The sequence below is a fragment of the Prenolepis imparis genome, unplaced genomic scaffold (genome assembly GCF_030444845.1).
Source record: "Prenolepis imparis isolate NDT839.2.m4 unplaced genomic scaffold, iyPreImpa1.0 SCAF_1, whole genome shotgun sequence".
Taxonomy (NCBI): domain Eukaryota; kingdom Metazoa; phylum Arthropoda; class Insecta; order Hymenoptera; family Formicidae; genus Prenolepis; species Prenolepis imparis.
In genome coordinates this window covers 23,249,013-23,264,262 of record NW_028141159.1, presented here as the reverse complement: position 1 = coordinate 23,264,262, position 15,250 = coordinate 23,249,013, and the positions used below count along the sequence as shown (strand labels likewise).

The window sequence follows — 15,250 nt, the reverse complement described above, 5'->3', positions numbered from 1 at the left end:
TTTCAAATAAATATACATATATATATACGTATAATATGAAAACATATGCAAATTAAATAAAACACAAATTAATTTTTACCAACATTATATACTTATATTTTAGCAATATATAAATGTTTTTTTTTCTTTTTTTTATAAGAGCAGAAAAGCAAAACTAATATTTTCGTGTTTTAAATAGGTTTATATTGAAATTGCTGCTTTGGGGTTCTGGAATGGAAAAAAAAAAAAAACGACACTTATTTCATTGCTTCTTCGATAGATTGCAGCATTCATGCCGCTGATAAATGTGAATAATTTACATTCTACATGACCTTATTATATATATTATATATATTCGCATTATTACATATGCATTAATTACTTCTATTGGTAAACAAAACTGTTGCAAAGTTTATATCGATATTAAATATAATGTTAAGCTTATAAACGCGCTTAAAAAAAGAATCAAATATACATTATTTAGTAGTAAAGAACAAGTAAGATAAATATATATATAATACCTATATATATATTAGAGCCACATAAAAAAATTTATGATTAGTATATATACTCGCCACTCCGATAAAGTAAAAATATTATATATTTAATTTGTAGCACTTTTGAATAAAATTTAAAATTAATTACGATGTTTCCTCTCTCTGGTGCAAAAAATCCTAATTAATTTCAATTTGTTAATTCGATTGTTAATTCGATTGTTGATCTACCAGGTACTTTGTAATAAACAGGACTCGGGCAATCATCATTGCTTATGCCTGAATAAGGGTAACGCATCATCATTTCCCCGTATGTTTAAAGCATCATCGCACTCTCCCTTTCTCTCTCTGCAAATTTATTTCCAATCAATGTGCTTAGATTAAAAGTAAACAATGCCTAGAGCATCGTATTGCGCGTTTCTCGCTTTAACAAGTTGTCTCGGGCATAAGCAATAGCAACTCATTCAAGTCCAGCTATAATAAGATTACATTATCCACTTTATAATGATATACACATGACGTGACTTTACAAGAGAAATGCTCCGCTGAATTCTATTTGGCATACTTTGCGATCGACATAATTACTGCATGGTTCTCCAATAATCAATGAGGAATGTCAGTGGCACATATTACGTATGAGTATGTATACAATATACTTTGTGCGTTTTAACGTATCAGTGATATATATATATATATATGTATAATATACATACCAGGTGCCCCATTTTAAAGGATCCACTCAAATATCTCATTGTCAGAAACACTGCGTTAAATCGAAAAATGTTTCCTACAAAAGTTGTAGGGTTTCGAGGGGGACATAACATAGTAATATTCATTTGACCTTGGGCGGCGTCTCCAAGGTTAGTGAAGGTTAACCTTAAGTGAAAGTAAGAATGAATTTTGAAGAAAATAAAAAAATGCTTCAGATAAAAGTTGTTCAAATTAATTAGTAGAAAAAGATGTTGTAATAAAAAATATGGGTTTCCATTTAAAAAATTTATTCTCACCTTCACTTGACCTTGGAGACGCCGCCCAAGGTCATATGAATATTACTATGTTGTGTCCCCCTCGAAACCCTACAACTTTTGTAGGAAACATTTTTTTATTTAACGCAGTGTTTCTGAGATATTTGAGTGGGGTCCTTTAAAATGGGACACCCGGTATATATAACTATTTCTCGAATCTTGAAAAATCAAGAATTTATCGGTTTCACAAGAAAGCTGATGAAAAACAAAGTGTTGATGAAAAAAATAAACATTTCGTAACATTTCTTCTTCCGAACTGTCTTATCTATGGAATATCACAGCGTATTTTATAATATTCGATTTCGTTTATTATATAAACAGTTCACTTATAATATACTAAGCCAATGAAAAACGTATTCATGCACGCATACACGCATATACACACACAGAGAAAGTATATATAAAACTGATCTCAATTATAATATCGATATTATATACACCTTTTTTTCGAAGAAAGAGTACGATATACTTCCAAACAAATATAATGTGTTGTAAAGCTTTTTTTCCTATCTAGCTTTTCTTCTCTCTATCTCGAAAATATCATAATTGTCAACAATTCGTTAATCCAACTACCCCTGTCATCGTCCAAGTGTGAGAAAAGCTTTGTTTTATTTTTAAGTGATTTTTTTTGTTTCAATGTTTCAACGATTCAACAAATAATCCAGCTGAAATAATAAAATCTGATTCAATCTCTCTCTCTCTCTCTTTCTATAAACTTGCTTTTTTAATAATATTAAAGATTAAAAAGATTAAAAAATATCCCAAATAGCAAACTGACGTCATTAGACGTCAAAATGATGTCATTTGTTTGTAAATAAATAAAATTTTTGTTCATAAATAAATAAAATCTCGTATGTAAAGTATTAAAATCTCACGATCAGTTCCACTGATTTTTACAATCGGACACTGATTTTTTTTTTTTTTTAACATAAGATATATAATCTTATTCCCTAATTGAGAAAATAAAAATTTTTATTCTTCAATTCTAAGAAAATCAGTGGAAAGAATCAAGTATTTTCTCCTTTTTCACTCTAAATAATTTTAAAACTTATTCATAATAATAGATAATAAAGTTTTTGAACTTTATTTCATATAATTGCAATTAATTAATTTTAGATAGAATCCACATTTTGGTTACTCTCTGATTGCCTATTGTTTATTACTTCTCTTGCTCTACTTTTCTATTTTACACATTTTCATGATTATATATGATTATGAAGATTTGGATTACTTAATGGACAATCATTTGATAAGCAAAAGACTCGGATTCAATCATTTTCGATCTAATCAGATGAATAATAAGTAAAATAATGTATTGAGAGGAAACAATTAAAGTTAAAATCCACAATTATATATAATGAGACAAACAAGAGGAAAAACTGAAGATAATTTTCTTTGCAAGTAGAACTATGTATAATATTTTATGCCTCAATAAGGCTAGAAATCCAAAAATAAGAACAATAGAGAATCAAAGAGAATTGCAATTTCGTATGTATTTTCGCTGTGAAAAAAAATTTTGCTTTCTTGTTATAAAAATCCACATGATACAGTCGTCTACCCATACAGCAATAAAAATTTGCGAGATAAAGATATTAAAATCATCTTGTTCCAAAAACACATATCGCAATATTTTCTTACAAATATATCATCAGTTTATTATAATAAATATATCTCTGAAATATATTCTGATAGAGGATGTTTAGAAAAGGGAGGGGAGATATCTTAATATATCTTAAGAGGATATCTAAAGATAAAAATTGTGTAAAAATAATAAAGAGAAAATCCGTGCAACATCCCCGAGAATATTTTAGACGTTATAGTAAAAATATACCTATATACGTATATATATCATTATAATATGCATAATATATGGCAGTGGTTACATTAGCATATTTTAAAAATATACTTTAGATATTTTTTGTGCTTTCTCTCTCTCTCTCTCTCTTGCTCTTAAAAATATTACGATTTTCCAAGATATGTTAATGTGAAATTTCGTAGATTTTTGTTTCTTTTACTGTGTGGGTAGCCAAGCAAATCACAGGTTCGCCGATTTTCCATTTCAAAACTACGAGTTAAAACCGATATATCAGTTTTTCATAAAATATTATACAATGTCGTCTGCTAGTTATTGCAAGGATCGATAAAATATTTAAATATCTATGCTTTTTTCATTTATGCTTTTCAAAGAGAAAGAAATTTATATATACAAAATATAATATCGTAATATAATTTGGTATATAGATAGTTGTGATTTCATATTTAACTTGTTGTTTACCTTGCAATTATTTGTAGTGCCTTGTTTGTATCGTGTCTTTTAGTTTATCCTTTAATTTAAAAAGAATTTTTTTTAAAAATATTAATTTAACATTAATAAACCTATTTTCAATGCACCAAAAAGACACTAAAAATATAAAATGCAGTATGGTTCACATACTTTTATTATAAAATTCTAACTAACAATCATTGGCGTAGGATCAGAGGAAAGATATTTTAATAACACAGTTCAATAAAAAAAAAAATCTCAAGAAAAATGATTCCTTATATTTTTCTTGACGTTCAATACGAGAGATTTTGGACTGAGAAATGTTCTATCATTGTTATAATTTTGAGAAATTTGAGATCAATGTTATAAACGACTTTATTATGTTACAGTTATGACGTAAATAAGCTAAAAAAATTTGTTCAAATAAGTATCTTGCTGGAAGTTTCAATTCTTAAAAAGAATCGTTGTGAAAAAGAGTTAATAAGATTTTCATAATCATATCATACATTATAAATATTGAGTATATAATAATAACAGTAGCACAGGAAGATTGTAATTATCTATTTTATGGCCATCATATTGAATCCATTATTTTAAATTCGTTAATTTTTGTAATTTGTTACCACACATATACACATACATACACAGTATTAAAATCTAAAAGATCTCTACATATAAATTTCTGCAAAAATTAAAAAATTATCTAATTTTGACATTAAATTGTTATTTCGCTATTTTGGATTTGTTAATTTTGACATAACATTTAATGACTTGAAAAATCTTCAAATTCAAATTAAAAATATTCAATGAATCGTTCATCTTCGATTGACAGCTCAAATTCAATCTACGTCTAAATATATAATTTAATCATTTATGAAAATCTCATTAACATTAATCCTTGCAACAAATTCTTCTCAAAAACTGTGGTACCTTTTTTACAATTTTAATTTTAAAATTGTGATACAATAGAACATTTTTAAGACTGAAATTGCATTCAGAAAAGAAAAGTTTTTTTACAGGGACTAATTATTTTTTTCTTAGATTAGAAAAAAAAACATTTTTTTGTTGAACTGTAATTATTCAATCAAATAGTAAAACATAAAAAAGATGAGATATATGCTTGTCTTTTTCTTTACTATTATTTAACATTCCTCATTGATATGAACAATAGTTAAAAAAAGTATTTGCACGTTCCAGATTTCTCGCATAATTTATTATAAAGGAGAAATGCTCTTGTAAAATACTTTATTGGATAAAAACTTTAACTAAAGCAATGAAAAATTAAAGTAGATTTGTCAAAAGGTCAATAATTTACAAGATATTTCATAATTTAGCTTAACATATTCAAACAAGAAATATGAAATAGCTCAAAATGTTCTATAAATATTAATAAACAACAATAATAATAATATCCCTTAATTCAGACCCGCCCTTTTCCAAAAGAGAAGATACTTAACTGAGAGACTGCTTATCTGTTCGGGTCTCAGGAAGGCTGAACCCGGTATTAAAAATAAATACAGAATATTTGTAACGATATTTAATAATATAATCATCTGTGTATTAGTATAAAAGAGCATTTTTTAGCAATAACTTCATTTTTCAAGCAACGTTATTCCGAGAAAACGGAGCGTGCAGATATTTATTTTATCCACTGTATAACAAAATTATGATACAAAACTTGGTGGTTGTCATTGAATTAAAACTATAATAATAATATGTATAGACGCGCTAACTACATGCTAGACTCCTTGGTAGTAATAATCTCGTTGGTATTATCAACTCGAATCAAAGTAGATGAATTTAATACAAGAGTCCTACTGAGAGTAGCAACTCGTTCTACTACGCACGAAGCTGAAAGGCGTGCTTCGGCATCGTGATCCCAACATTCTTCCATTGTATCACAAATTGATAAAAGCCCCTGAAATAACACACATTTCATTTGTATCTATCTATATACTTTTTTCAACTCCATAACTTTTCCTTTTTTTTTTTTTTTTTTTTTTAGATAAAATTATTCTTTATCAAGGAAAAGTTTTTCATCTCTCGCAGCTTTTATAGATATTAATATATAAAGAAAATAAAAGCTTTTATATGAAATATCTGAAAAGTCAGAGTATAAATCTCGAAAATATATTTCGCAAACTTTTTGATACTTTAATCTTAGATTGTCTTATGATTTATAATTTATATCATTCCATGCTGTTATAAAATTTTTACGAGTTTTTTTTCTGCTCCGAAAAGGGATTTTTGTTGCATAGAATAATGTGTATGATATACATATGCATCAACATAGAATTTCTTCATTATTTGTTAATATTAAATAATAAAGATAATTAGAAAAAAATAAATATTTCTTTTCTCTGCATTTTTACTTACTGGATGTTTACGCCAAGTTTCTAAAGTGAGCGGTCTTTCTTTTTTATGAACAACGCTTTCTTGCATATCTTCTAGAGTAGGATGAAGGCCGACTTCGTCCTCAAATGGTAGTCGATATTCTCCTATTGGTCCCTAATATCAAAATAAAAACAATTAGCGATTCTTTTAAATATGATCAACTTACATTTTGCAATTTATTATAATAAATTTATCAAATAAACACACAAAAATTTATAAAATAATATCCATGTACTAAAGATTTTAAGTACATACATGTTTATTTTCTATGTATGATTATAATAAGACATGTATTAAAAATATTATAAAATGTATTCATTTTATTATCACTTTAATTACTTCAATTAAATAATTTCAATAAATTTCGAAATATTATATCGTGTTTTGCAATTAGTTTTCTATCTGGTATATCTGATATAATATAATATGGTATAATAGATATAATAATTATAAAGAATTTGAATGGATTTGATTTTTCGAATATTAAAATATATTCGAGGAATCACGTAAACCACGGAGCTAAATTTACAGTTATCAAGTTAATTGAGTCTCCAATATTCCAACAACTACACTTCTGAACACTTGCAGCTTAGCAAAACTACATCTTTATAAGACACATATTGCACATAATATACAATACATACATCTTGTACAGTACATCTTGAAGCTAATTCCCAAAGCACTAGCCCACATGCATACATATCGATCCGTAAAAATGAATCTCTAGTAAAATTTATTGCCCCTTCTAAAACTTCTGGTGCCATATATCTTCGTGTCCCAACCTGTAAAAACAAAAATGTTATTTTTCATGAATTGTTATTATAAGAGAAAAGAAACGTGCTGATATATTGTGCATTACCTGTCCATGCGTATCGCCACAAGGTTTTCCTGGGTGAAAAATAAGCGCCAAGCCAAAGTCCGCTATACAGGCATTCATGTCAGCCTTCAGTAAAACATTTTTTGACTTAAAATCTCTATGGGCTACAGCTGGTTTATAACCATCCGCTTTATTAGCCGGGATTTCTTCGTGTAAATGCATCAAACCTCTAATAATAATAATTATTTTCTTAAGATTTGAATAAAAAATTGTAGTACAAAAGTATTTTATAATTCACATGCTTATTCCCAACAAATTATCATACTGCTATTATGAATTGTAATTATTACCTTGCCATGGATTCTGCAATTCTACACATCTCAGGCCATGTTACAACATTTGCTTTAAGGTAATCGCACAGTGAACCTTTCTCATGATATGCTGTGATTAACCAAAACTCAGCTTGTAAATTGTCCCCGCGTTTTTCGACACCTATAAAATGTAGTATGTCCTCGTGATCCATATGTGCAAGCTTAAAAATCTCTTGTTCAGTCTGCCAAGACTGCTTGTCTTGAATAGGAAAAACTTTAACTGCTACAATCTCATTTTTCAATTGAGCCTTCCAAACAGCTCCGAAACGACCTCGAGCTTTAATCTCAAGAAGCTGGATCGGACGCAAACCTAAATTAGGTGACGGTTGTGGCAACGGAAGTGGTTCCAATGTTGGTACCTAAAAAAGGGATTTATATTAATCTCATAAATTGGAAATAATATAATTTACTTTTACTACTAATTTTTAAGATATACAACCTCGTTAAAGTACGTCAATCTTCGACGACGACAGAACCACCACAAAGAAAGTGAACCAAATGTAAGAAGCATAGGAATTAGTATCAATAATGTGACTGTTATTGCTTGCTTCTCTCTATTGCATATAGAATCGGATTCTAAAAAATTATTATTAAATGTTATTACAAGAACATTGTGAAACAAATTTATTAACTACCTTCAAACAAGGATAAATATTGGAGATAACACATGATAATATATAAAATACATACCATTAATAACAGATGGTTGTGTAGGTTTCGAGGATGTAGTCGGATGTGGATTCCAAGAAAAGTTTTGGTTACATATATTACCATCGCAACAACAAAAATATAAATCATTTCTTCGTTCTCGATTCTCCTCTATGCAATGCGGCTTGTCATAACAATCATTGCTGTCCAAAAAGCAACCCTGAAAATTTGATATATGTATAAATTGCATAGACAGTACAATTCAACAATAAAAAAACCCAAAATACATAATAATTTATTAATTTCACAAAAACAGAAAAAATGGACAATATGACATTTTCTGTTTTAAAGAAGATATAACAATATTAGATATTTTTGGCTAATTTTGAATATGTTCTATAAATATAGTATCGTTAGAACGATTTGTCTGTCAAAGATGTTACTACATGGACATTATTTTGTTCTGCCAAATAAAACGGAACAATTTGTTTTACTAAGAGGTGCAATTTGAAGAACAATTTGCAAAAAAATTCACAAAATCACAGTTTAAATTCAAATATAATATAATATTGTATTATTTTTCAACAAAAACTGCATTTTAAATTATTTAAGTTGAAATTAATGTTTGATATTGCAAATATAATTTGGAAAAAAAACTTTGAAAATATAATTTGAAAAGAAATATAAAATTGTTGTCAGTGCATATAATATATAAATATCTTACTCTATTTATGGCGCAATAATTTTTCAAACCTAAAAATCTGCCACATTCTAGACACTTTTATAATACATAAATTATATATAATAAATTATTAATTAAAACTAACCTTCAGTTTAATTACTGTTTTTTTAGTAACATTGTTGACCGACCAGAGTACGTAACAATGATTACGTTTGTCTGGATCGTGCATGGCACATTCTTCTCTCCCCGAACACTCCTGTTGGGATTCTGCGCACATTGTTTCATTGTAAAATTCACAGAAAGCTGAACCTTTATTAATTGTTTTCCCAAATATAGTTCCTAGAATATAATTGATTAAATTCTATTATCTTATTTATATATTTCACATAAAACTTGGTAAATTAAAGTATCATTAAATGTTTTGTCCTAATGTATTTATACATATACACAATATCAAGTACAACCACTTCTTTCATCATAAATTTTTCTCAACAAGATAATTTTTAACAATTGTCAATAATTTGTTAATTTAATCATTTTTCATACTAATGCATATCATATTACTGTTTTGATATTAATTATTAATTTTTAACAGTTTTCAACAACATGTTACGTCAATAATTCTTAATTTTCTACAATGAATATTTTAATAATTAAATCTCAATCAAGAATTTAATTAAATTTACTTTATTAAATTACTTAATATAAAAATATGAAGAATAAAATTGTCTAATATATTAATATTCTTGGAATTTAATTCAGTTAAAGCTTTAATTTATAATAAAAGAAATAGTTGTTTTAACAATAGCACTTGTTCATTTGCAATTTGATATATAACTGAAAGATACATAACATTAATATATGTAATATAACAAATGTATTTCCTTAAAAGCAAGAATCTTTGAGTATTTGTTTTTATAAATATTTTACACATACTTTTATATTCCCTATGAAAGATATCGGCAGACTTTATAAATCATAGATTGTTAAAAATGGAAAAAATCAAGTAAATCTATGTTCAAAATAATTTACAGTTTTAATAAATTATTAAAATTGAGGGATATATACAATATACAGTAGATATAGTGTAATCTCGGTTTTTAATTAGTTTCTCATATATATTCTTTTTATTTAATATAATTTTAAAATTTATCAAAAAAACATTTAAACTAAAAGTAAAAAAAATATTAGAAAAAAAAATATTCAAAAAAGAATTTTTATACTAAATAAAAAGTAAATTAATCGTAAATTGAAATTCAATTGAATTTTCAAAAAATCCATAGTACAATTTCGTTTTTAATTAGTTTCTCATGTATATTCTTTTTATTTAATATAATTTTAAAATTTATCAAAAAAACATTTAAACTAAAAATAAAAAAAATATTCCAAAAAGAATTTTTACACTAAATAAAAAGTAAATTAATCGTAAAGTGAAATTCAATTGAATTCAAAAAATCCATAGTACAATTTCATTTTTAATTAGTTTCTCAAATATATTCTTTTTATTTAATAAATAATTTAAAAATTTATCAAAACATTTGAACTAAAAGTTTAAAAAAAATTAGAAAAAAAATTACCAAACGAGAATTTTTAATAAGGAGTAAATAAATTGCAAATTGATCAAAAAATTCATAGTCAATAAAATATAATAATAATATTATATATAATAGTATCATATATATTATAAAGTTTACAATTGAAAGGATGCATCAAATCTGTAGCATTAGCTATTGAAAAGTACAATGATAAAGTGCAATAAACTTTTATATATGGCGCTTTTGCTATACATGTGTGCACATTTTATGTATATGTGCGTATATATAGGATATATAAATATAAAAAAATATATATATAAATATTACCTAATAATCCCAAGAAAAAGAGAGGCAGTATCGTCGTATATACGAACATCGTAAACGAATCGTAAAAGCATACCAGTAATTTTGAGTCTATTAGCTATTAAGCAAATTGTAGTAATTTATCCACCGACACATCTCTCTTCCTTTCTCTCTCTCTCTCTCTCTCTCTTTCTCTCTCCGCGTTTCTCTCTCTCTCTCTCTCTCTCTCTCTCTCTCTCTCTCTCTCTCTCTCTCTCTCTCTCGCTCTCTCTCTCTCTCTCCTCTCAGTTTTCTTCTCACTTCCACCTTTATATGGAAATACGTGCGGCACAGATAATCCTGATCATTTTCGTCGTTAAATCATCGTCGCGATTCTTCGTAACCTCCGAGCGAGAGATATATTTTTCTCCTTTTTTTTTTTTGTTTCTTTTTCGGCGCGTTATACAACAGCACTAGCGACAAAATGAACTCGCAGAGATTTCCTAGTTAAATTACGAGAGAGGAGAAATTTGTATATATTTTCGGTCGCGGAGAGAAAAAAAAACACAAATTTTCGCGACACGAAATTCGGAGGCACGAGAAATGATGGCGCGATGGACACTTATTATTACACAAATTGTGCGCACTTTATCGGCACGAGGATATATTAAAACGACGAGATATAATAATATCGCGAGAACAAGGTCCGACGAATAGAAGACATTTGATGTCTAAAGTCACGGTCTGCTTCTACATAATATGGCTGTCTAGCGATTTTCCTTCCCTTCGGTCATCGACTGAATGATGTTCGGAGTTCGGAGCTGTCAAACTTCCATATGATTTCGGATCGCTTAGGCGCTCGAGGCGCCATCTGTCGGTGGCTCGGCGAGTCGTAACAATTCGATTTCGATTGATTCAATTTTTCGCGACCGCCACCCATTAGTCATCGATATATGACTATGTTTCCACCGAGGGTTCAAATCGGGTCAGAGTTGGGTCAGAGTAGGGTCAGAGTCGAGTTGGCTTGCCTGTTTCCACTGAATCAGAGTTGATCAGAGTTACATTAGGGTTACGGCAAGGTTAAACGTGACCAATTGTACAAAATAAAAAATCAGCTATAACAGTATCCTGACATTGGTTATGTTAACTCTCATAACAAAATATAGATTCGAGAACGATAATGTTAATTTCGCAGTATCAAAATAATATGCAGAAATTATTTCTTATTTTACAAGAGCGGCGACGTAAATACTACTGTTGGCAACACTACAACTAACTCGACTCTTGTCGTTTCCACCGAACCTCATTTGGACTCTACCTTAAAATTTTATTGGGTAGGGTTCAACTTCAAGTTTGGTGTTTCCACCGTAAAAACGCTCACCCCAACCCGACTCTGACCCGATTCGAAACCTCGGTGGAAACATAGTCGATGATGACGTAATATTAAAGAACGTCGATATTTTTTGTATAGAAAATTGCGCGCGAGTAAACTTGAAAAGGAATCAAACAGAATATTTTTTTACTTTGCAAGCGAGACTTAACTAACTGAAATCAATCATTTAAATATATATATATATATATATAAAACTTTTATATAAAAAATAAAATATATATATTTTTTTAATTTTTTATATAAAATATATATATTTGAATAATATATATACATATCTATATATACATATAATTATATTTACTGTATGTTTAGTATGCGTTAAATTCGTGTAATTATTTGTTGTAAATATTTTGTTATAAATGTATGTTAATTTAACAGAAATTAATTGTTATATAATTGTATATTACAATATGTGCTATGTAATATGATGTAATAAAGTTCAAAGTTATAATTTAACTATAAATGTTATATACTTTTAGAGTGATTTTTAATACTATTGATTAATGTTTATGAATTTTTGAACAGATTAATACAATTTCTCAAAAAAATACATATATATATGCATATTTATTGCTATTATCATTTTGTCATTTGCCTTAAAATTCGTTTAAAATTAAAAAAATTAACATTGTTAGAAAAAGTAGTTTCATATATACTATATAATTCAATAAAATTTAAATAATAATTTTTTTAGCCCTCATATTTAATTAACATTGTTAAACCGCTAAGTTATATATTAATATTTTACATAGAATATCTTATGCTTTCATCAGATAAGAAATAATGTTGCACAGACATACATATATTTATACAGTTATGTAAATATATACAGCTTTTTATTTATTTATAGTATTTATTGTATACATTTTACTTATTTATATTTATATACAAAAAAAAAAAAGAAAAAAAAATAGTTTCATATATACAACTCGGTAAAATTTAAATAATAAATTTCTAGAAGTCTTTATATTTAATTAACATTGTTAGGTCGCTAAATTACGTATTAATATTTTATATAGGACATCCTATTCTCATCAAATAAGATAAATAATGTCGTAGAGACTGCACATATATATATATATAAAATATATGCGTAGCATTAATTTAATTCTAATCATATATCTATCGCAATAACTCGATCATTCTCAATATTATTTTCAAAGAAAATGAGCCATCGGATCTTCGTCGCGTTTGCGTTTCATCTGATAAGCCTCTATCTCCTCGGCCGACAGCTCCTTCGTTTCATACATGCTGTTGTACGGACGCTTCTTCTCGCTCATCCTCAACAGCTGATCCGCCTTCCTTGCGTTCTCCTCCTCCTTTCTCAACGCCTCCTTCAGTTTGTCCTCGTCCTGTTTCTCGGCACTTTGCTTCTTACTCTTGCGGTTTTCCTTCCGCTTCCGTTTCTTCACTTTTCGCTTAGCCGCCTTGCTCTGTTTCTCCGTTTTGCTCTTCTTCGTATCCTCGTCCTCGGACGAGGACGAAGATGCTGAACTGCTCGAGGAACGATCCTCGTTCGCCACCCTGTCGTCTTGTTTACATTCCGTCTTTTCTTCCGTTTCACTTCTCGCCGATGATACTTTGTCCAGTGTCGAGCCCTCGCTTATCGCCTCCGCAGCTCTCTTCCCAGACTCTCCTGTGCAATAAGAATTTTTAATGAAGGAATAGCAACACTTGTAGCCCCATTTACCGTCCTGCCAATAGGAACCCCAGACCAACGTGTGATTGTTGGGATAAACGTCCTCCTCGTACTTGGATCGTATCACCTGCCTGTCCTGACCTTTGATTATTTTACCGTATCTCGAATATTCGACGTAGTGCTCGGTTTGTGCTAATAATAGGGACTTCGGTAGCGCTTTCAGGTGCTCGTCACCACCGTAACACTCGATTATGCTGTCGCGAGCCTTGTCCTTCAATTCGTCCCGCTTCTTGTCGTATTCCTGCTTCAGCAATTCCAGTTTCGTCGGCTCGGCCAGCAAGTGCACGTCGACTCCCTTCTCGTGGGCGTCCCAGGCGAACAATTGCGCGTTGGCGTGTTGCTGAGTATCCCCGGAGAAGCGTACAAAGTTCTCGCCCTTGTAATCCACCTCTCGTTCCGTCCCAACGTAGGGATTGTCTCGCATGGATCTGGTCTTGGGGTCGTAGTACGCCGAGTTCGGGTCCAGATTGCGCAAATACTTGGCGGTGTCCTCTCGAATTCGCAGATTTCTCACGGTGATGCGCTGCTTGGAGTCTACCTTGGTCCCAGGCATGTCAACCTCATCTACGTACTTGTCCTCATCCTTGTCCGAGTCTTGCTCATCGTTCTCCTCCTCCTTGTCGAGCTTGTCGGCGCGCATCTGCCTCTTGGCCTCCTCTATCTTCTGATACTCCTCCACTATCGCTCTATGCTCCGAAGGATCGTAACCAGCCCATCTGTCCCTCTTGCCGTCGTAGTCCATGGATAACTCAGGCTGGGTAAACTCGTCCGCGGCTATCTTCGCGTTCGTGAACTTGGCCCCGACCTTGCGCGGCCTCTCCATGCAATCCTTCCTCTTGTGCGTCAACGCTCCGCAGTTCTCGCAGGCTCCCTTCCGGTACTTGGTCACCGCCCGGCTGCTGTCCACCCCGCGATTGTACCAGGAGTCTATAGAGCTATACTGCGTCTGCTTCTCCGGCTGCGGCCTCTGGTGCTTCAGGGTGGGACCCTGGGATCCGAAGTACCACGGCGTCGCGCTGATGTACTGCGGAATGTGGGGGTTGATGTCCTTACCCTCCTCGTCGACGGCGGCCGGGGCGGTTCCGGCCTTCCTCGCCTCCTCCAGCTCCTTCGCCTTCCGCCAATCCTCCCTGCTCTTCTTCCGCGGCTCATCCTCGAACGAGCTCTTGTTCTTCAGGATGCTCGACACCGTCACGTTCGCCGACGAATTCGCCATGATCGGGAAATCCTGGCGGGGACTCTCTTTCTCCTTCTCGAAGAAAACACAGTCGTTCGATTATTACGTTCTCGCTTTATTTATTTATTTATTTATTTATGTACTTACCTATTTATTTAAGTTCTTCTCTATTGAGGTTATGTTTCGAGACCCTCATCAGTGAGCGAAAAAATCCGGATTGGTCGATCTAGCGCTTTCAGTGACTTCTTACATCTATATAAATGCGCAGTCCATGTCGAACGTGTTGATTGGCTGTCGGATAGAGAATTTCTAGTTACTTTCTAGAAAGTTTCTTGCAGCCAATCAATTTGTCATATGACGGATAAAATATTATTCTATTATTAAATATTATTATATTAATATTATATTATATATTTTATATTATATTATATTATTTATATTAATAATAATATTAAATATTATTATATTATATATTTTATATTATATTATAT

At 30.4% G+C, this 15,250-nt stretch overlaps 2 protein-coding genes across 3 annotated transcripts; both read right to left on the bottom strand.

The window, feature by feature from the left end:
• Positions 1-72: 72 nt before the first annotated feature.
• Positions 73-11,299, bottom strand: Put (activin A receptor type 2 punt). The gene is made up of 9 exons (XM_083039173.1): positions 10,536-11,299; positions 8,819-9,012; positions 8,034-8,211; positions 7,783-7,919; positions 7,323-7,702; positions 7,015-7,201; positions 6,800-6,937; positions 6,138-6,269; positions 73-5,679 (listed from the first exon to the last, which is right to left on the bottom strand). The coding sequence occupies exons 1-9, from the start codon at positions 10,582-10,584 to the stop codon at positions 5,494-5,496; spliced, it is 1,581 nt and encodes a 526-aa protein (XP_082895299.1). The 5' UTR covers positions 10,585-11,299; the 3' UTR covers positions 73-5,493.
• Positions 11,300-12,794: 1,495 nt separating this feature from the next.
• On the bottom strand, positions 12,795-15,055 carry Slu7 (Pre-mRNA-splicing factor Slu7). Of its 2 annotated transcripts, none has more exons than XM_083039161.1 (2): positions 14,907-15,055; positions 12,795-14,834 (listed from the first exon to the last, which is right to left on the bottom strand). In XM_083039161.1, the coding sequence occupies exon 2, from the start codon at positions 14,796-14,798 to the stop codon at positions 13,041-13,043; it is 1,758 nt and encodes a 585-aa protein (XP_082895287.1). In that variant the 5' UTR covers positions 14,799-14,834; positions 14,907-15,055; the 3' UTR covers positions 12,795-13,040. The 2 variants fall into 2 exon arrangements, with proteins under 2 accessions (XP_082895287.1, XP_082895279.1); XM_083039153.1 differs by having other exon boundaries at positions 12,796-14,831.
• Between the last annotated feature and the right edge of the window lie 195 nt (positions 15,056-15,250).